At 43.3% G+C, this 22,398-nt stretch overlaps 1 protein-coding gene across 1 annotated transcript; it reads left to right on the top strand.

The window, feature by feature from the left end:
• The first annotated feature begins 1,374 nt into the window (after window positions 1-1,374).
• Window positions 1,375-20,307, top strand: LOC135313352 (leucine-zipper-like transcriptional regulator 1 homolog). The gene is made up of 9 exons (XM_064451251.1): window positions 1,375-1,953; window positions 2,395-2,778; window positions 9,748-10,010; window positions 10,760-10,839; window positions 11,634-11,712; window positions 13,267-13,313; window positions 14,784-14,904; window positions 15,812-15,998; window positions 16,333-20,307. Exons 3-9 carry the CDS (start codon window positions 9,848-9,850, stop codon window positions 17,021-17,023), a joined length of 1,368 nt encoding a protein of 455 aa, XP_064307321.1. The 5' UTR covers window positions 1,375-1,953; window positions 2,395-2,778; window positions 9,748-9,847; the 3' UTR covers window positions 17,024-20,307.
• The last annotated feature ends 2,091 nt before the right edge of the window (window positions 20,308-22,398 follow it).

Genomic DNA, 22,398 nt, shown 5'->3' on the forward strand with positions numbered 1-22,398 from the left:
ACTACCAGAAACATAGATATTATTAGGTGCCATTGGGATTGATACTGTTTCCTTGCATTTGCCCCATGAAATGGGACAATTTTTTTGCCAGTTTTTTCTCAGGTGAACTGCCTTCTCCTAAATAAGATTTTATTGCTGGTTCCTGTGCGCAGGTAGAACCTTACCTTCTTGGACTGAGAGTGCTCTGTCGTTGCAAAAGGCTGCAGTGGGCAGTTGCAGTGTCAGGATTAATACTGACTTGTTTTTCAAGTGAAGCTTTGGAGCAAAGGTGGGAGGGATATGGAGAAAATATCAATTTACATTTTCTGAAACCTTTCCTAAGGGTTGCGTTTTAGAAAATAAAAGATATTGACTGGGGGGGGGGGTGTGTGTGGTCTAAATTTAGTGAAGCCTTGATACTTTTCAGATTGACTGGACTAGAAATGAAAGAACGATGGGCACAATCGCATCCGTCCAGAGTGCAGACCTCAAAGGATGAGCCAAAACGAAGCGCTCCCTGCAGATACGTAAGGATCTGCCACCTCCTGTTTCTGGTGTGGACAACATAAGACGGAAATGATTAGTTAATCTTTTGTTTAAATAAAGCCTTTGGGAAAAAGGCTAAAAATAAACACTGATTCATTCCTTGTCAGGGAAGTTTCTCCTGTCAATTATCACATTGTTACTGCTGTTTTTAATCTAGTCAGATGGTGAGATTGGCAATCCCTTCTGCAGGGGCTTCTGGGTGTTATTTTGTAGAGAATCTTGGTTGAAGGACTGATTACTGCTTTTATGGGAGCCAGTGGGAGTTTGGCCACAGTCCTTCACGCATGTTAATTTGAGGGCCTTCCAAATGTTAGCTAATGATCTCAGAGTTCTTTTTATGAAAAACGTGTAGGTTTGGTTTGGGGTTGTTGTTTTTGTTGTTTTTTTTGGTTGTTGTTTTTTTTTTTAATTCCTAGCAGGAGGCAATTAACAGGGTCTGGGGAAAGTTCTGCGCTGTAGTTCTGGACTGGCCTCTCAGTAACGCCTGAAGTCCTAACATGAAAAATTCAGAAGCTTATATTGCTCCTATACTCGGGTATATTATACATAATACATTATAACTGACAGTATTCATATGGCCCTGGCCACATGCTTTGCATCGCTATGGACTGGGTGTATCTACTGGCCTCCGCTTACAACAACTTGAAAAAACAATCACGCTCTTTCTTTTTTAGGAGCAATACTAAGGAAAAAGTAGTAGCCTCCACCCCAAAGCAGGAAAACATGTCAACATGGAAAACAGAGGCACGTGTGGGTGGGGAATTTCTTTCCTGAGCCTTTTATAAAGGCTTATGTAGCTGTAAAGGAGAAACAGGAAAAAAAAAAGAAAATCAAACCCCGCGGAAGCTGCGGCAGATGGGCAGAAAGCCAAGGGGAGCGCCCCGAGCAAGCCCCGGGGCTGCGGCCCGGCGGGGCGCGCAGGGGCATCTCGGCGCAGCTGCTGCCTTGAAAGGGCTCGGAACGGAGCGCGGGAGCAGGCAGTGCCCGCCGTGCTCCCGCCTCCCGGCAACAGCAACAAACGAGGCAAAAAAAAAGTTTGTTTCTGGCTGCGTTCGGGCCAGACGCGGGATTTTACACGCTCCGGGCGAATAACCGGGCTGCGCCGCGGCAGGAAGGGAGCGCGGCCGCTCCCGCCGGCAACGCAGGCAGCCGGGGGACCCTCACGCAGCGACACCCACACAGAGCGCTCTGAGCGCGGCCTCCCACCTGCCGCACCACCCGCCCCGCCGATCCGCTCCTGCCGCCGGCCGCGGCGGGCTCGCCAGGGCCGCGGCACCCGCAGCCCCTCCCGGAGCCCGTCCCCGCCGCCCAAGGGACGGGCGGCAGCGCGGGCAGGCGGCAGCACCGCCGGCCGCACCCGGACCCCGCACCGCCGCGCAGGCCCGGGGCGGGGGCCGCGCCTCCCGCCGGCCCCGCCGCCCTCGGGAGGTGAGAGGGAGCCCGGGGAGGGGGCGGAGGCGGGCCGAGGCTCCCGGCCGCTGCCCCAGGGAGGGGGTTTCGCCGCCGGGTGCCGGCGGCGCAGCGGCACCTGCCCCGCCCCGGGCCCGCCGGCGGCAGCGCCCCCCCGCCTCAGGCCGTGCCCGGCGGGCGCCGCGCGGAGGGGCCCCGCGCCGGGCTGAGGGCTGGCGGCCGCGGCTGCCGCTGGGTGCGCGCGCGGCCCGCCCGAGGAGGGGCCGCCCCCGGGCTGGGGGTGTGCGTCCGTGTGACCCCTCGGTGTTCCCCTGGGTCCCCCCATGTCCTCCTCTGCTGTGTGCCGCTGTGAGGTCTGACCTGAGGGGAGGCAGCGGGTGCAGCCGGGATGGGTTTGCTCCTGCCCAAAGGCAGGCTCACCAGACTCTTATTTTTCTCTTTTTCTGCATGTGCTGTCAGGACCCGAGCCCAGCTGAGGGCGGTGAGCAGCAGCGCCCTGAGAGGATCGGAGAGGAGGGGGAGGCGCAGAGGTGAGGCCAGCCCGGGGCAGGGGCCGTGGGTCCCAGCACCTGCCAAGGAGAAGCCAGCACCCCTGGCAGAAGGGGTTCAGAGGGAAGGTGGTGAGGGCACGGACCAGCTCTAACGCACGCACAGCATCACAGGGAGCGCGTAGGCAACATTTCAGTACACACGGTTGTGCAGTTGTACGCAAAGTTGGTTTCGTCCAAAGGTACAAAACGAAACACGGCGCGTGAAAGGAAGGAAGCGGCGTCAGCGCTCTGCAGGCAGGAGATCGGTGGGGAAAGGGGACGTGCGACTTCCGCGACGCTGCGCAGGACTCCGGTAGGGCCAGCCTGAGCTCTTGTTTCCTCGCTTCCAATTTAGGAGATTCACCACCCTCCTTTTCCTCATTCCCTTTTCCACAATCAAAGAGCATAATGCATCAAAATGCCTTCTATCGAGCAAAAGACGAACAAAGAAATGCAACCATCCAAAACCCAAGCCAAAGTGCATCTGGCTTGGGATGAATACTGGACCACATTAGCTGGGAGTGTGGATTTTTCAGAAAGCCAGGCTCCAGTCAAAAATGGACCCTGTCATTCGGAGTCTGAATATCAAAACAGCTTGCAAAACATTTTTTCAGGCTTCTAACAAAAGAGTTGGTCCTTCTTTTGCTCCGGTATCTAGGCTACATTGTGCAGGCTCATGCATATCACTGGTTTTATTCACATGAGTAATTCCATTTGAATTTGGAGCGACAACGTGTATGTGCAAAGTTACTCATATGCTTTCTGTCTCCTTTATATATTGAAATTATGTGGGTTCGTTTTTTTTCCATTTGCTGGTGCAACCCAGTAGCTGTTGGCATCAAGAGCACTGTGAACCATCACGGTTATTATTACTGTTTTCCTGTCTGACACCTTTGTTTTCCTTGCCAGACTAAAATCCAGCTATTCCTCTCTATGCCATCTATTCCAGCTATGCAATTGTATCATCTGTTTTTATGCACCCATCTTTCACCTGACTGTGTAAATTCATCTTCCCTACAAAAGAATCTTTTTGTACTCAGTTTTTCCTCCAGTCATTGCTGACAGCCTTGCCAGTTGTGCCATCTGATTCTTTCTCACGCAAGTCTCTCATGACTTCTCCCATACTATGTAATCTAAATTCATACTGATTCTAACGTGATATTTGGATGTTTTAATATTTGCCAGCTGGAACATTTTACTATTCTCATTGCCAAATGCCCTCTCTTGCCGCCCTCATACTTCTTCAAGCTACAGCTTCTGCTCTTCTCATAACATTACATGTCTTCTCTACCCCATTGCTCCATGTTCGTCTAAGGGCAAAACGTCTGGGGACAAGAAAAACACACTGTCTGTCTTCCATGAAGTGTGGCATTAAGTTGTAAGTGTGGCCGAGTGTTTTATTAGATGTTCCTTTTCCTTGGTCAGGGAATATAAAGAACAAACAAGTAAAACTCAGTGCGTACTTTTTTTCTATGGCAGATGACGGCTTTTCACTGATATGTTCTCAGCTGTCAAGTATATACTGTAGTACTCTCAATTTGTGCCTGAGGAGAGCAGGCAGACTGGGCAGCCACTGACTCCTCTGTCAAACAGAGGCTTTCTTCCTAACCTAGAAAATTTTGTGAATTAGCGCAAGTAGTCTCCCTTAGGAAAAAAAGTATTTTGAAGTTGCTTTGACAGCAGGACACAAGCTGTCAAGAAGATGCATTCAGTCACGCCTAAGTACAGATTTATTACACTCAATCTCCAGGGCGTCTACCTACCATATCTTGAAAGAATCCAACTAGTAAGTTTTTGTAAAATCCCCAAAATGATGCCTTCTAGGAACATTAAAGGCTGCTGTTTCTAGGGGGAAGGGGTGATGACCTATCTATTGGAATGGCCTGTTTCCAGTGGCGACAGTACAAATTACTTCCAAGGAAAGGGTGAAAGGCCAGACGCATCCTTAGACTGCCCTGTGAATGTGGTGGGAGCTTCTCATTTCTTTTATCTCGAAGCGTGAGGACCAGGAACTGTATTTCCTCCCTCTGCTATTTCTAGAACTTTAAAAATTACCTGTTTGTCTCAGCAAATGTCCAAAGGGGCCATCCTGCTGCAGTGACACTACGCTCAGGGCATATATCCCAGTTCCATGGTAGGACCACGAGAATGAGCTCTTGACATGCCTATGGATGGAGTCAGCAACATGACCTTAAATAAGATTTGAAAAACAGATTAGATTTCTGTAGTAAATATTCTATTAAGGACCAAAAATAAATAAAACCCGTACACACTCAGGTCGATCATCAGCACAACTTTTGATCAGGCATGTCTGGTGCCCTGGATTTACACGTCCTTAATGTGCTGTACTTGTGCCACCTGCAGGTACCTATTTCAGGAATCTTTTTCTCAGAAACTTAATCCAAAATTGGGTTGCAGTCAAATAAATGATCAATTGTAGTTCTGGAAGCCATAATTAGCAGATTACCTGGGCAGATCTACTACTCAAAACTATATATTGTAGTATTTTTAAAGGAAAAAGCCCCATTGTTCTTAAAAAAAACCTAAAACCCCAAACAACAAAAACCCTACCAAATCCCAATTAAAACATGAAATTTTAGTTTACCAAGGAAAATAAGCCATGAAAGTAAGGTAATATAGATGTATTTATTTTTTGTCTGTACCATAAGACTTATTTCAATACAGTGGCAAGGGTGATTTCCTGATTCATATATTGGAGTTGTATACAGAGATGTAACAATCTCAGAAATACTTAAAGTACTGAATTTATTTTTTCCAGAAATCCCCACCACCACCATATTTGGGAAGCAGATTAAATATTTACTGTATTATCCCAAACCAAGCTGCATTTATTTACTTAAAATGAGAAATATATCGAGCACATATAAATATATCCAGTTGTATTTTCTACTTATTATTTAATAAATTCTTATATTTATTACTACTTAAGAACTCACTTTGTAACAGAGATCAAGTAGTGCTACACAGTAATAACCAAAAAGGATTTATTTTCTGGGTGAAAACTTCTAGAAAAAACCCGAAAGAGAAGATATTAATGTCAATTTGCAAAATATAATTTTGCAATTACATGCAGATGAATTTATTCTGAAATGGCAAAATTAGAGCTTTAATATTAATGTGATCTGAATTAAAGAAACCCGATACCTTGCCCGCAGAGCTCCAGAAACAGGCAGACAGCTGTTTGCAAGGGGAGATTCGCGATGCTCTCGCGTGTTTTGCAGTAAAGGTGCCAATGCACTCGGTGCTCTAGGACTGCACGTCCCAGAAGTGGTAGTTACATACGTAAGTTTACAGTATATAGAAACTGTAATTGTATGTGACTGGTTTAGCAGAGTTACCTCCTTTGAAATTCCTGTTACCTACAGAAAAGTATTCTGAAGCACTGAAATTTAACGATAATAACATTTAAGAATACTACTCAAAACTTGTTCAAAGTCAAATCAGTTTTTTATTATAATATATATTTATACGATATGTTTATATATACATCATTGTATTTTTATAAATTTTATATATCTTTAGATATATATATTATATATACACACACTAATATAAAATTTATTTAACACAAAAGCCTTTCAGATTTTCTGTAAATTTTCAGTATGTCTACTCTAAGCTTTATAAAGATGACAGAGATGTTACTGGTTTACTTGAACATATCTGTCATTTTTCTGAACCCTGAAATCAGGATGGAGCTGTCCCCCCTACTTCAATTTGTCATTTTACAAATCCTCTTTCTGTCCCTTGGCTTCCCCCTGTAAGAACAAACACTGTTTTCCATCTCTTTCCCTTTGTCTTGACTACTTCAGCTGTAAGCTCAGTCATGTAGTAACTGTACCTTTTGCAACACGTAGCAAAACAGGGCCCTTATTTCAATTCAGAATTCTAGTAATGCAGAAATATTACACATACTCTATATTCCCAAAGCCATTCTGGACCTTCAGGGTGAAATTCTGAAGCTGAACATCTCTGAAAATTAATTCCTGTATTTTGAAAACCAGCAAACAAATGAACAAATAACCACCCCTGCTAGAAACAGTTCATAATAACTTGAATTTAGGAGATCATAAAATAGCAAACCTGGGGATACTAAAAAAAAAATAAAAAATCTAAAAATCTATCACACATAGTAAGGTGTTGCAAGTAAATGTGATATACTGAAAAAAGCTCTGTCCTCTAAACTATTCTAAACAAAGTGGTTTTGTTTTTAGAATTAGTAATTCGTAACTGTCTTTCAAGTCTTTGATCAAAGTTTTCTCCGTATTCATGCAGGGAGCCCCACTGGAACACATATTTACAATAAAACCACCACTAAAGCAAAGGTTTGTAAAATAAGTAGAGTCGGGAAGATCCGTTATTATTTTTGAAGAGCAGTAAAACATCAAGTTGCCTAGTAAGAAAGTACAGTGTTCTGCACATAAAGGTTCAAGGGCTGAGCTCAGAAGACTGGGTCATTAACAAAACAAACAAACAAAGATTTCCTACTTTTTCCCCCAATATGAGTGGTTTCATATCATTATATTTCAGAAGGCTCAATCCTCTGAAATCTCAAACTTTTCTGAGTATATTGAAAACGGAAATGAATCAGGGGACCGAGGTTAAAAAAAAAGCATTAATGAAGATCTATTTAAGTAATACTTTAAATAAATAAATCATTTGTCTGAGAAACCACATCTAACAAATATAAACAATTATATAATGAACCTGTAAACTACATTTCCTGAAGTAATTCCTGTCTTTCTACATTTCCTGAATTATTTGTATTATGAAACAGTTGTGTGGCGCCATTAATTGATAAGGACTGTGCTATAGTTACCACGCTAATTGCAGCTCTTTAGGTCTCACAGCTCCTCCAGCCGTTTAACAATTGGGATTGATTGCACAGGAGCTATTTTTAGAATGAAATGGCAGAAGAGTTTGGAGAGCAGCAGCCATTTTTTTTTGTGCGCTACAGCTGTTTTGGAAAAAAAAAGTTGGATAAAAATGTTCTGAGTTGTCTTTTGGTTTTGTTTTTTTTTAAAAAAATATTCTGCTGAAGTTAGAGCTTCCTATCGGATAATTGGTCTTGCCTGTACCAAGTCGAAGCTGAGGTCAGTGTTGCGTGACACAGAGGATATTGCTCGGTGACATTGTTCTCAGAAGAGTAGCTGTTTTTCTTTAGAAACAGGACTGTTAAAGTAGCCGGTGGATGAACTTTGGTGAGCCTGGCTCTATAGGAAGGCAACCCAGGAGTCAAGATTGTAGTGTAGAATACTAGTGGCGAAAGACAAGATTCAAGATTAACTTTGAACGCGGTTTTTTTTCCCCCCCAACTCTGAAACGAAGCAGTTTGTTAAGTGATCTGTTTAAGTGATTGTAGGTCTGCTTCTGAAAACACTTTACACTGAGATGGCCGTGATTCACAAGGGTCAGTTGATGCTCAGAAGGTGTAACTGGGAGGAGACATCCATTCAGTTAATCCCAGATTGGCCTTTTGTTATCCCATCCTGCTCGCCTGCCTTACACAGAGTTCAGCCAGGGTAGATAAACAAGCGGACAGGATTTTGTTGCTAATCTACTCTATGAAATCAGGGCTGTCTTCTCTGAATATGTGTGTAAGAGGAGGCAAGGTTTGTAGGAAGAGGAATAACCAGTTTTACAGCTGGGAAGAAAAACAAAACTCAAGGAGACAAGCCTGTTCTACCTTTGTAAAGTATTAATAGCAGAGACCTAACACCTTTTTCGTATTAAATTCTATCAATAGTAGTAATGCCTTGGCACCCTCACGCAGCACTGCATCAGCGAATTTGAAGTGTTTTTCTAAGGAGGTGTCTTTGTCCCCATTTAGCTGTGGAAGTAAATAGATGAATTGGCTACGGTTACACAGAAGCTTTGGCAGCGTTCGGGAGAGAATCTGTGTTTCATGGCATGCCATAAAGTATTACAGACTTGCACACCTACAGTGCGTCACTACTTCATAGCTGCTAATTCTCTGGAAAAGAGAAATGCACACCTTTGTAAATGCTACCAATCCTGTATTCTTTCAGATAAACCATAAAAAGAATAGACTTCAGTTTTCTATGGTAATAGCTTACAATACTGGTTTGCATAAAAAAGGTGAACACAATTCAAATAGCTTGTCTTGCCAGAATAGGCTGCAAGAGATTCTCTGGTACGTTTTTGTCACTGAATGTATTCCAGTCTTACAAATGGTAAATTTTAGAGATAAACTGGATGATAAATTAAATCAAATTAGATACATGCATATCATATTAACATGATATATATATGAGAAATGTGACTGTATCTTCTGTAGCTTGTTTTACTGTAATCTTGCGTTTTCCTCAAATTATGTGCAACTTCCCCAGGGCTTCTCCGTAAGCACCTGAAGGGAGTGATGCAGTAAGGATTAGTCCTGTAAACACTTCCTGGGTCACTTTTGGTTCTGACAATGGGAATAAATAGTGATAAGATACAGTGGAAATACAGACTTACACCTTTTTCAGCTAGAATATTTACTATCTGAAGCATCTCACTGTAGCATGTTGTCTCGTTGTGTCTATTTTGATTTCAGGAATCAAAGTAACAGTTAAGCTTTCCATATTTTATACAGGCAGTGTCCTAACTTCCTGTACATTTAACAGAGAGGGGTCAGTAATACCAGAGAGATACAGTTTTAGGACAGTAGCAGCGGTGATACCTCAGAAAATCCAGGGACCTGGGATAATATGCATGCTACAAAAAGCGCTTTGTATCGCCCCTGGTACTTCTGTCTTCACAGAACACAGTGACATCTTGTGGCAAGTGAAAGGACAGTGTCATTTTTTCCAGATGCGTCCTAATTTCACCTGGTTTACAGACGAAAGTCTAACTAAATTCTGGACAACTGCGAATGCATTACTTTCATCTGCGAAGTTCACTCTTTCTGAATTTTGTTTTAAGTACTCTTTCACAGTGAAAAAAGAGCAAGCCCTGCTTTCTACTTCTACCATATTGCAAAGGTAGGGTATCACAGTTTGTCACTTCAGTTTGCCAATATCCTGTGGAAACTTCCAGCTCCAGGAATGTTCCTGTCCCAGTCTTTCGCCGATACAGGACTCGGAGTCAGCATTTCAAATGTTTTACCTCAGCGTATTATCACAGGTGGCCAAAGTTGTCAGGTTGCTTTTGATGGGAATGCAGAGAAAACACAGTAACTTTTTATCATAAGACAGAGACTTTTTTTTCCTATCTTCTTTTCCCCCCTTTTTTAACCTGAAACTATTTTTTTATCTTTTTACAGACCAAGCAGGGTTTAAGCCCTGTCCCTGACGTTTTGGGACCCTCCCCTGACATGGCTGTCCTTTGCAAGTTGATACTTGGATAAAATCGTAGTTGTCAGCATGAAAGGAAAAACGGCACACTGTGATTGGAAATCTGCACCCCAAAAGAAGCCCTCGCCCTGTGATCGATATAAACATGCTTGCATTATTTGCAGAGGATTTGTTTATCTCTATGGAGGGCGGAACACCACCAGTCTTAGGGATTTTTGGCGATACAACATAGGTAGGTTTGCCCCTTTGCTTCTATATCAGGATTAAAGAGATTCTACATCCAGCTGTCATTAAATCAGGGATACTCAGTAGTTACCAGATTAAAGTCTGTCTGTCAAAATGATGGATAAACTGCATTTTGTTCATTGGGCAAATGGTGTGCGTTTGTTCCTGTGCAGGTGTTCCAGAAGGTTCAGGTCTTTTTGGTTTTTTTCACCATAGATACCAAGTCATTTAAAATACGCTAGTTCTAGCAAGGGATATCAAAGACATAGCTTTATTGACTCTTTAACACGGGAATAGTTTATGCATGTAAAAGCGCACAAAGGGAACACAGGAATACAGCACCTCTTAAGACTGTATTAATCATGCACTATTGAGTATGACACTTTAAGTCAAAAGTAACAGTGTCGTGTTCCCTGTTCAATGGTTGTTACTGGAATAAAACATAGAATTGTGCTCAGGTTCATGCTCGTGGATTAGTTGGGTTTTGACGTAGGTAACAGTATAGCCTCAAAATAAAAGCAGTAACAAGACTAATTTTTATTACATTTAAGTTTGCTAAATAGTAAAATGCACATATTTAATTCTGGGGGAAGCGCCTCAGTCTTCTGAACTAACAGAGAGGAAAGATGACAAAACGCTTCATTTCCTCCCACTGACTCTGGCAGTGCAGCCAAATTCAAAGCCAATCTTTTCACCTTTTCCCTAATACTTATGCATTGGGTGCCCCGCTGTCTTAACTTCAACTTTGGTTTATAGTGAGAAATGAATGGGAAATGCTGGATTGCTCAAGAGATGGTCCAGAAGAACTGGAAGAACATTCAATGGTGGCTTATAAGGTAGTAGACCAAGATTTGTGTTGTCCATATCCTAACATTTTATTTCCTGTTATGCAATGAAATAAAGCGCCATGGATTATTATGTACTGAAATACTATACCCAGAAAATACTTTTATGTCAGTGCAATTCTGGAGGTAGCTGTACCAGTGTTTTGGAATCTTTCTGAATAAAGTGAGTATTTTAGCTTTGCAGCAGTGTGCAGCTCCCCGATTTCCTCAGTCAATGCTCAGTACAGAACAGTAATACAAAGTAAAGACCTCGGCAGCACATTCTTTGACTTAGTTGTAACAGTTGCTCTGAATTCATTTGCATGATAAGCTACGGCATAAAAACATTCACTTAAGAACTTGCATAGAAGAGGGACGGGGGAGTGAAGGCAAACCAGAATTACAGCTGTGCCTGTTAGCGGAAAACAGAATTTAGGCTATCAGGAGCTGCAATGCAATGAAATCTTTATAAACATGCATAATCTAATATTACCTGAGCAATGTCTCAGAGCTCCGGATCCGCATCCCTCAAGCTGTCCCAGATGGATGAGGAAGTGAGGGGTTCTGGAATGCCGTCCCTGTTAAAATAGCACAACGTTCATTGGGGTTTCCTACTGGGAGAGGATAGATGTGATTAAAAGTTGGTGGCTTTTTGTGATTGTCTCTTGAATTGTTAATAGATCATCATATGTGTTATTGTTAATTATATTTTGGTGATGGCAGCCTTTTCATTTAAAAATTAGTTTAAAAATTATTTTTATGCTCTGTGCCTACCTGTAAGTGACAGATACTTTTCCATTTCGCAGGGAACCCTCTGTATTTTCGGTGGGATGGTGGATTCTGCTTTCACACAAGCAAAAAGTCCTCTCTGGATATATGACATTGGTACGATACACAATAGCCAGTCTGTCCATGGGCCATTCCAAGTCCGTTGGTACTAATACATAGTAAGAACCCAACTGTTTTCTGCTGCTTGTACCACAGCCTTCCCTAGGCTTTACAAGAAGTAACGTGTGTAAAACCATGTGAATATATTTCCCCTAAAATTAGGCAGTTAAGCTATCAAAGAATCAGCTCTTACTTTAATCAGAAGGTATTTTATGGGAAAGTTTTATGCATTTTAAGGTCTCGGAATTTCCATTCCTCCCCTTCCCTGAAATTTACTATTTGATTATAAGACCCAATAATTATTACATATAATATTTAAAGGTTTTTTCCTTATGTTGTGTAAATTTTAAAGACCAAGCTCTTTGTTTTATTATGGAGGAAAGCAGATCAGTAAAGTATATCTCATTTTGTATTTTTACTGAAGAAATAAAGAAACTGGCAACAGCAATGATGGAACAGGAAAAAACATGTATAATTAAATAAGAAGGTGCGAAATTAACATCAGCATTTCATAACACAGAGTTTTTTCCTAAGAACAGACATTTGGGATCTCTTAAGTGTGCATGCTAATAAAAGCAGTGCAAGATTTGATTTTAATAGTAACATCATACACTCTATATTCTCCCTTTGGAAATACTGGGTATAGTAATGGCTGCTTATTTTGATGTCAGATGGAGGAGGAGGGAGAGAGAGAGGTCAAATTCTTTTTGAGCAAGTAAATACTGTGGCAAGACCAAGATTTGTATTTCCTAGCCTCTTTTGCTACTTCACTATGTAACCTTAAGTCAATGGGGTTTTTTTTAATCCTTTCTTTGTTTTCCACCATTTGTCTGAAATACCTGCTGAAAGAACAGAGGTCCTCAGATAGAATATATTTATAGGAGAAAGCACCTATTACTCACAGTACTTATCACTGAAAATTGGGAATGAGTTATTTAAAATTTGTTGTGTGTCTAGTTTTTTCACAGTCATTATTTAAAATCTTTCCTGGCAAATATAGCTTTTTTTTTTTTTTAAAAATGTAAGCTTGCACTGCTTTCTCATTGTACCTCTGATGCCGGGTATCTGATATTTCTGTTCCTTCATGGTGATCATAGATCAGTGATTTTTGACTGTTATTTGAGGACTACTTGTAAGGGATCTGTGAAAAGGAAAAAAAAAATAAGGCTGTTGTCATAAGGTCTACATAATAAATAGAAGGAGTGATACATCCATCAATAAATCTGGGGATTCTGCAAGATCAGAAAATGCTGAAAATCACAGATTATTTCTGCATTGTGAAAGTTAGCCTTGGGAAACAGGAAATACAGTATGGTACCTCCGTGATTCTGTATCAGACAAGGACACAGGAAAACATTTTAAACTATGTCTCCTGTAAGTCCCTTGGCGCTGCTGTCTTAGTGGGAAGTGGATTTCTTCATCCTTGTCAGTGGAAAACGCCAGGATGAGACTGACTTGAAAATTAGATCTGTGATTTGAAAACTTAATGTTGGAGGAGTGTCCTCTTGTGGTCTGGGATATAAACTGCGCTTTATTAAAACAATCCCCTAGATTCTGCAAGATGGACAGAGTGCCGTAACGTACCAGCAGAGACTGAGGTAAGGAGCCAGGAAGTGGTGAATGTGTGAATCAAATGCCTGTTGCTTTGTTGATTAAACAGATTGCTTTGAAATATGTTCCCCCAAACAGTTCCAATCTTATCTCTTCAGAGACATGTGGCTATACTTTATTTCTTTGCACTTCAATAACTAAGGCTTTTTCCTTCTTTAAAACAGTGTTTAAAATACTGTTCTTAAAATTTAAGTCCTATATAAGAAGTTAAGTCCTCTCCTTTACTACTGCTTCTGTTTTTCTGAAATCCTTACCAAGAAAGCTAATTTTAAATGGAATGTTGCACCCATACAGGAAGCCTCTCTTTTAAAAGTAGGGCCGCGAACACAGATTGGCAGTCGCACTAATAAATTTGAAATGTGAAGTGCTGCAGCATTTTTCATTTCTTCAGTCTCCACACGTGAACTCATCAAAATACTGCCACTTCTAAGTGAAACCTCAGCGGAAGCATTTATGGCTTGGTCTTATGAGATTGGTTTTAGGTCACTACATGTAAAGAATGACTCATTTTTTGCTATTGAAACTTCATCCTCACAATGCTACGACACCATGAAATTGCACAAAAAAAATTTGTGAAGATGTGACACCGTTACTACTGTGGTTACCTGCGTTTGGTGGAGGAGTCAAGGGAAAGTTTGGGACTGCAGGGTCATTTGTGGGGGGGAAAAAAGAAAGGTGTTATATGGTTGGTGAAATTCTATGTACAAGAAATACCATGGAATTATGTATCAACTCCATCTTATATATAGGAGTAAATGGTTACTTGTACTTGTCCTAAACTGAACATAGGAGCATGGCTTTCCCCCACCCCCCACCAAAAAAAAAGGGCTGTTTGAGAACAACCAACCAAATAAGAACAAAAGAACAAAACCAAACACTTGCCTTATATTTTGTTTTGGCTTTAGCTGGGCCTCCCCAGGTTTGGGTCCACAAGTGCCAGCAGTGCTGAGGACTGCTGCGGATGCAGTGGGAACCACCTGGTTTCCTGCTGAGGGCCTGGGCGTAGCCTAGGACTTGTGGTGGGGCAAACCCACACCAAGCAACACGAGTGAGAGTTACTCTTGGGACTAAAGCTTCCTCAGCATGGAAAGGCTGCGCTTGATAGTGGAAAGGGCTACATCCCCCCATTCTATTCCCAAGAGTTGCCCGCTATATTTGCAACATGCCCTGAAACCACGCCTAGCTGTAGTTGTGAAAGCAGCACTACAGGTGTGAGTGCAGAGAGGGGAGGCCGTAGGCACGTGGTGGACTTAAAAAGAGAGGGTTGCTTAGATTTGAGAATGGTTTGTATTTGCATCCATACAAGCCGTCAGCGGTGTGTTTATTCCGTATTTTCAAAGAAGTTTAACACAACCCAAAGCAATGGTTTGCATTACTCGGGCATATTCCCGAGACGGACACTGCTACTGTCACAGCTTGATCTGTTAACAGCTTTTTGTCTTACTAAACTGTTTCAGGGCTCAGCACCAACTAACAGAAAAGGTCACAGTGCTGTAGTGTATGGTTCCAGCATGTGCATCTACGGGGGATACTTCGGCATCAGAGGCATTTCACAAGAGTTTTGGACTTTCCATTTTGGTAAGTTAAAAAGCACGATAAGGCTTTGATCCAGTGTAAAACGATGACTGCTGGAGGAAAGCACGGCGGGCTGTAGTAAGAAAATTCTTATTAGTAGAAGTGTTTTAAGTTAGTTTTGGGTTCTGTTTGGCAGCAATTAATTATGAATTCTGTCAAATTAATACCCAGCTGAAGTGAATCAGACTGCTATACTGGAAGGAGTTTGGCAGTATTTGCCAGTTTTAGAGCTGAAAATCAGGGATAACGTTTTGTGCACTATTGACTAAATTCTTCAAGGATTACCAAAAACTTTCAGATGCAGCAGAGACCCTGATTTCAGCCTATTAATGCCATCTTTTGAATCTCAGTTCTAGAACTGACTATGGGGAGCCAAACCTGACAGGGGATGGTTTCATTAGCATATTCATCGCTAATCTGGTGGTTGCAAACCAGATGATTCCCAGAGACTTCCTAAATAGATAGGTTTTGTTATCTGGTGGCCACTCAGTTGCTATTTTGAAATGCATGATGGGTTTATCTCATTCTTCATTCCCTCACAGGGAGAATAAGCACAGACATGAATGAAGGAATGTTTTTGTTGACTGATTTTTCCTCTTACAGCCAGAAATTATCTTTCCATGTCGGAGTTAATGAATTAACAAAGCCATAGGAAAAACTGCTCTGTAAATAAAATTTCCATGGCATCTGTCATATAGCATCTGACATTTTCATTACAAGTTTATTTCAAAACTGATATTTTAAATGCACTTTTTCAGTGTCAGAATTTAAGCTGCTAGGTTGTATTATAATACGCTTAGAGCAGAAACCCTTATTCTCCAACAGAATAGTTACTTTGGTCTTGAAATAAAGCCCTTCTCAAATACTAAGGTAAATTTGGTACATCTGTAAATTAATATTTTGCTTTCAGATACAAGAAGATGGTTGTGTCTTTCCAGCCCACCTCACAGTACTGGCCCAGGACCTCGGCACGGCCATTCAGCAGTGGTTTATCGTACTGGCATGTACCTCTTTGGAGGACTGGTGGGGCTGAGTGAACAGAAGGACTTATGGAAGTGGGACTTTGTAAGCAGCAGCTGGTCCAACATCAGGACAAGGTAAACTCTACTACGTGTTACACTAAACGCAGAAAGAGAGAATTAGGCTTACCATCTGATACTGCGTGTAGGCAGAGGGGGAGATGTTGCCCTTTTGGCGATGGTAGGAACTGTTCAGATCAGGACGTAGTACTGCGGCCATCCCTGGGGCTCCAGCTGGCGTGCCTTGGAAGAGCTGTTGGCAGTGCATTGCTACAGCTGTCAGCAGTGTGATTTTGATGTCCCAGTGCAGCTGTTCAGCAGTCGTTCTTTTGAGTCAAACGCAAATAGAGGCTAAAATCAGTGTTAGTTTCTTGTTGGTCTCCCCTTAACTGATGGTTTCTCTTACATTTAGCCAAGGACCTCCCCCAGTCGTAGGTCATGCTTCAATAGTCTTCAAAGACTCTATGCTGATTTTTGGTGGAGGGATTTCAAATTCCAGTCCTAATGATGACCTCTGGAAGTATCATTTCCATACGCAGACGTGGAAGAGGCTAAGTAGTACTACAAAGGCAAACTTTTCTCCTAAAATGTATCACTGCGTCTTAGGAATTGGTGTTGATTTCCAAACTACCTCAGATTTCACTAATACATTCCCCAGCCATTGGAAGAGTGAGCAGAAAGATCGCCACCAGCTGGTGACCATCCCAAAGCACACTCGCTTTTGCAACTACTTCCGTCATCAGCCTGCATACCGGGTGTTCAGCAATGAGGAAAGCAATGCGATCGAAATGAAAACCTTTAGCTTGCCTCTGGAGCCAGGGGGCTTTTGTGCATTTCAGACCACTTCAGAGGCAGAACTAGACCCAAACAGAGCAACAGGCATTTTGTCAAAGGAGAAGTCTCTCCATCTGTTTGTCTCTTCAGAAAAAGAGACTTTTGCTGCCGCTCAGGTTGTGGGAGACGAGGAGGGACCTGATTACCAGCACGCGAGCGCAGTGGATGAAGTTAGCGGTGATACCAATGTGCTGCTGCTCGTCGGGGGTAAACCTTTGTCCAGCTTCTCTGAGATCTCATTCTGGCAAATGGAGCTTGATAGCTTGTGATTGCTTTGATTGCAAAGCGAAAGAATAAATTTCCACCAACGTGCCAGTAGGTGGTAAACCAGCTGCTTGCAACTGCCTTCAGTTTCCTATCAGCACGCTGGGAGAAAAAAAAATAAATTAAACTTTCTCATACTTGCTGTGAACAGATTTTTTACAGCATGAACAAAACCCGGCATATATTTAAGTCACAACTTGCATGTAAGTTGCAATTTCTGAGAGGAGCTTCTTGGAATGCTGCTCTTTTTGTTCCTTTTTCTTCTGGTCAGTTAATACCCTTTCAAATTGCAGCGGCTGATGCTGCCTTGAAAATCAGAACTACGAGTAACCCCTACTGGCTCCATAACTGCCACTTGGGGTGCAAAGCTTGCTCATTTTGCACTGCCGTAAGAAGTGTGCACCCGTAAAACCGTATTTAAATCAAGTTTGTGCACGTTAGGGGCATATTTGAGGGATTTGATGAATCTTAATGGCAACATTTTCTCAGCTGTTTAAGAATTTGTTTTCTTCAGAGAGCATTGTTTGCACAAGCTATTTGCAATGTGATGTGGCCTATAAAAAGAAGGAACCCAGCAGACAAATTAGCAAGTGAAATCGAGAAGATTATTAAAGGATTGCATCCAACCCTGAAGAAGTGAAACCATGAGCCCCCCCTGAAAATCATACGCAGCATTAGACCAGAGGAAGCACGTAACACCTGGAAGAACAAAACAGTGGCCCAGTGAATGCTGGGTGTAACGACTGAGCACAGGATCAAAAGGTTTTGACTTTCTATTGGAAAAAAGAGGAAGGCTTGACAGGAGAGAGACAAAACAGAAGCTGTTATGACTGGTAGTTCAGGTTTTAGTCACAAAAGGGTTTCTGCTTTTCCATCTCTCTGTTTTGCCAACGTATGTAGTATGTGTCATGCGTTTCCCCTCTATTCTAGTAAATCCTGAGTTTTTGTATGGTTTTTCTTTGTTAAAAACAAAAAGTACTTTTTTTTCAAAGGTAGTATTGTCCAGTGTTTCAAGCATTTATTTCCACAGAAGTTGCTAAGATACTGGCCTTCTGACTGAACTTCAGCCTTCTGTAAGAAGAGATGGTGATGTCTGAAACTAGTGGGAAGTGTTATTTAATACTTCTGAATATTTCAAAAGATCGCTTTTCAAAAGTTTCATAGGAATAATGAATTTTAAGTGAGAGTATTTACAGATCCTTCAATCACCTCTTCACAAGTAGCCATCACGTGACTTCAATAAGAAAACTGTAGATGAGTTTGCAAAAAGCTACTTAAGAGTTATTTGGACCATTGTGACTTTTGTTTGGAAACAGAGGGGATTGCGTGCTGCAATGTGAATAAAGTCTGCTGCATTTCACGTCAGCGTGTGCTCGTTTTCTGAGCTTTCATGAATTTAGAAGATGTATTTACATTGTCAAATGAACAAAGAACTTACCTTTCTGAACGAGGACCGTGCTCCTGCGAGCCCCGGTCATGTCATGGTACTTCAGCCAGCCTCGAGGGCTGCCCAGGCTTTCACTTTCCCCTCAAGAACGGGGAACTGCCCAGTTAGAGGAAGGTATGTTCGGAGAGGACTTCATACGGCGGCCGGGCTGAGCACATACAGAGCACTGCAGTCTTACATCAGCAGCATGTTTTTCTTTCGCTGGCTGACATGACTGTTTTGGCATTATCCAGAGAGCGCTGCTGTAGCATACAGGCTTTTATCTGGGCTTGATGAGGGAAGGAAATTTAACTGGAAAGGGCAACAATAAACCAGTGATTTTCCAAGTCACACAGAGGCCTCCTGACAGGTACAGGTATCCTGGGGATATGCAAGAGCCCCAGGAAAATGCCATCCAGCCTCTGCCATTCCTTTCTTCCTCCCACCCGAACTCTCTTCCCTTTGGCAGCCCCATGAAGGGTTTAACATTTACTTGGAGCCAACGGAGGCAGGACACGAGCCAGCCCAAAGGCGATGGCTTGGCACGGGGGAGGAAAAAGCAGCTTGCAGAACGTGCCCATCTCCCCCGTTTCCTCCCCTCGCCTCTGCCGGTGTGCCAAGTCAGGTGGCTGTACCAGTGCCTTTGGCACAACTCCAGCTTCTTCACCCAAGAGAGCCTAACCTCTCAAACCAGGCCGACGCCGCAGGGGCCCGGCTGTTCCCCAGCCCCGTACAGGACACGAGTGAGCAGGAGCGTGAGGAGGGGCTGTGGCTGGAGAGGGGTGGGCTCAGGGCTCGCTTGCAGGAGGCTGAGCCGCAGTTAAGCCCCGATAATACCACAGAAGAGGAGGGAGCTCCAGTCCTGGAAGTGGGACCCTCTGCTAGGGCAGACTTGCTGAAGCCACCAGAGGCAATTTCTCCCCTTACTGACCCATTCCCAGGGTCTTTAACAAACAAGGGTGAGCTCAAGCTGGAAGGGAAGGGGTTCGAGATGTGAAGTGACTGCACACCGCAGCCACTCAGTGGCAGGAACATTCCCCTGCCTGGCACCCCAGTCCCTTCTGGGCATGTGTAACCCCGTATTTCAGGTATCCAAGACTTAGGCACACAGTCCTTGCTGCTCATACCTCCGCATTACATTTCCTGGGCCATCTTCCCTTTCAAAACTCGCCAGTGCTATCAACTACACGTCACAGGGTTCTCAGAGCACCTCAAGGGGTTATGCTCCTGTTTTCCTGGCATGTTTTTATCCAAGTTACCTTTTCACAGCCAGAGAAGAGTCTTTGTGGACGTTCTATTTCACTAACTGCTACAGTTACAGAGAGGATTAATCCCAGGCCCAAGTGAGTGACTAAAGGCTGCTGCCATCTGAAAGCTCTGTGGTGGCCTGCATGAAATAACGAATGGAATTACTCCAGCTAATGGCAACTATTTAGAAACAAAACACCATTTTTGGCTGAGCACGGACTGAGGGGCTGCCACTGAAGCTAGCTGTTTTAAAATATCTCCAAAAAAGAGGGAAGCTTGCATGTATTTGATATGCCCACAGCCTAATTCACTCCACAGACAAAAAAGCAAAGGATGCAGCGTTCTTTTGTAATCTCACCCGAGACATGAGAAGCACTGTGGTATCATAAAACATATATAAGAGAACAAATCGATCAGCCTATCTCAACAAACTGTCTTTAATTACCACTTGGTTTCTCAAGACTAAAATGCATGAATAGTAGAGGGACTTTCTTTTAAAACGCAGACATTTTTAAAAAGGGATTGGGTTTTTTTTTAATAATTAAAAATCTAAACCCAACGTGTTTCATTGTTTTGAGTTATAAATGGATTTGAAGAACAATTCAGTGACCTAGCAGTGGGATCGTAGTTTGAACTACACAATAAATTACACCACAAGGGAAATGACTTTCTGTGAGCTTAGTCATTAGGCTGGAACTACTTCACTTCCTTTTGATACTTTCCCAAGTTTAATAATTGTTGAGGAGTGAAGATGATCAAATGGTTTGGTTGCCCTTTGCTGTCTTCTTCAGCATTTCACCAAAGTCAGGCTTTGGAAATAAACAGTTTCCTTTAACCAATCACTAGCACTGCAGTACTTCAAAGCTTAAACGAATCCCTTACTGGAAACACAAGCAAGGTCGCTCGGCTAACCAGCGTGTACTTTTGTCTATGTTTTGTGGAATTACACTTGGAAGTTCAAAACTTCCTTTCTGGGCACGCACCTCGGTACTTTTATTTTCAAAACCAGTGAACACCTGACAGCCCTCCTGGACAATCTCAGCTCTTTTGGGAAGGCAGCTTTTAATTCTTGAGCATCTCTCTGCAGGTTTAGATGCCATCTTAAGTTACACTTTAATTTAGAGCAAATCAAGTTTACAGCACAGCCTGCAGTTCTCACATCCCCAGTAAGTTTCCAAATCTCTCCAACCCTGGTCCCCTTCTCTTAAACTAGAAGCTGCCAAGTGACCTGCATGTACAGACCACAAAGTACAGTCCTGCAGCGTTGAAGTGCTGCCACAGAGGCCCCTGGGGCTGGGGATCGGTGAGCACCCAGCGCGAAGCGCACATCCGCCGAGCACCTTTGGCTTTGATGTCAGCGGTGCGGTGGCCCACCGGCCCTCGCCGCACGGCTCGCGTCCCACCGGCCCTCGCCGCACGGCTCGCGTCCCACCGGCCCTCGCCGCACGGCTCGCGTCCCACCGGCCCTCGCCGCACAGCTCGCGTCCCACCGGCCCTCGCCGCACGGCTCGCGTCCCACCGGCCCTCGCCGCACGGCTCGCGTCCCACCGGCCCTCGCCGCACGGCTCGCGTCCCACCGGCCCTCGCCGCACAGCTCGCGTCCCAAGTCCCGGCCAACCCACTGGGCTTTCACTGCCATGCCAGTGTAACATGGTGGTACTTAAAGACGACTCTGAGACCTTTGCACTGATGTGGTATATTTAGGACAAAACTACAGTATAAACATTTCAAGACTGGGGTGAGTGGACTACAGATCACAGTTTCTTCCCATGTACAGCTTCAATACAGATCTCAATGCAGTGCCTAGAACAGTTCATACGTCACTACTGTGAAACAGAAGCAAGAGGGTGCACTTTGTTTTATAAAAAAACCCAAATAAATTATACATTGAGAGCTAATTACCAAGCTTTACATATAAAAGGTAAAAATACAGTAGTTAGCGTGGCTTTAACAAAAAAAAGCTAGCTAAAAAAATATTCTTACATACTTCAAAAATAGATCTGTCCAGTTACAGGTAGGGGGCGGGTGGGTGTTTGTGAAGCAGGGTGCTCAAGCCAAACAGTAAAAAGGAAGCAAGCTTTGTAGGAGAAGCTTGTGGCTCCCTGCTGCGTAGGGTCCGACACCCCCGCGGGGCGAGCGCCCACTCCTCGCTTCCAGCAGGTGCACACAGCCACGCCGGAAGGCCAGTCGCAAGGATTGCTTTTGTTTTTTGGTCTACAAGTCATGATTGTCCAGCTGCATTTGAAAGCTGTGATGTTACCACATCTACAGCTACGTAATTTTACTATGACTTTCTAGATTAACAAAGACTCTTGTGTGCCCAGATAGAGCTTTAAATGCTAGCTGGCCATGAAATCGAGCTGCCTACACTTAGTCTGCAGAAGATTTGGTGGTACCAGAATGTGTTCACAATGTGAAAAAACATCTAGTGCTGTCTGTGAAGGACACCCTCATCTTACCAGTACACCTTTGCTTCAGGAAATGAGAACAAGCAAGGTACAACCAAAGGGGTAACAGGCATGGGCTGAAAATCATTTGTGGAAAGGGACCAAAATGGAGCCGGACTGTTCTTAGTGGTGCTGCAAATTTTCTTGCCAAAGTTGTGTCCAAAAAATTGTCCAAAACATAGCCTTTATACCGCTGTCTTTGACAAAGCATATGTGGAATTTAAGTTTAAAATCAAATACATCCAAGCTAACTCATTAA

The sequence above is a fragment of the Phalacrocorax carbo genome, chromosome 5 (assembly GCF_963921805.1).
Source record: "Phalacrocorax carbo chromosome 5, bPhaCar2.1, whole genome shotgun sequence".
In the NCBI taxonomy this organism is placed as follows: domain Eukaryota; kingdom Metazoa; phylum Chordata; class Aves; order Suliformes; family Phalacrocoracidae; genus Phalacrocorax; species Phalacrocorax carbo.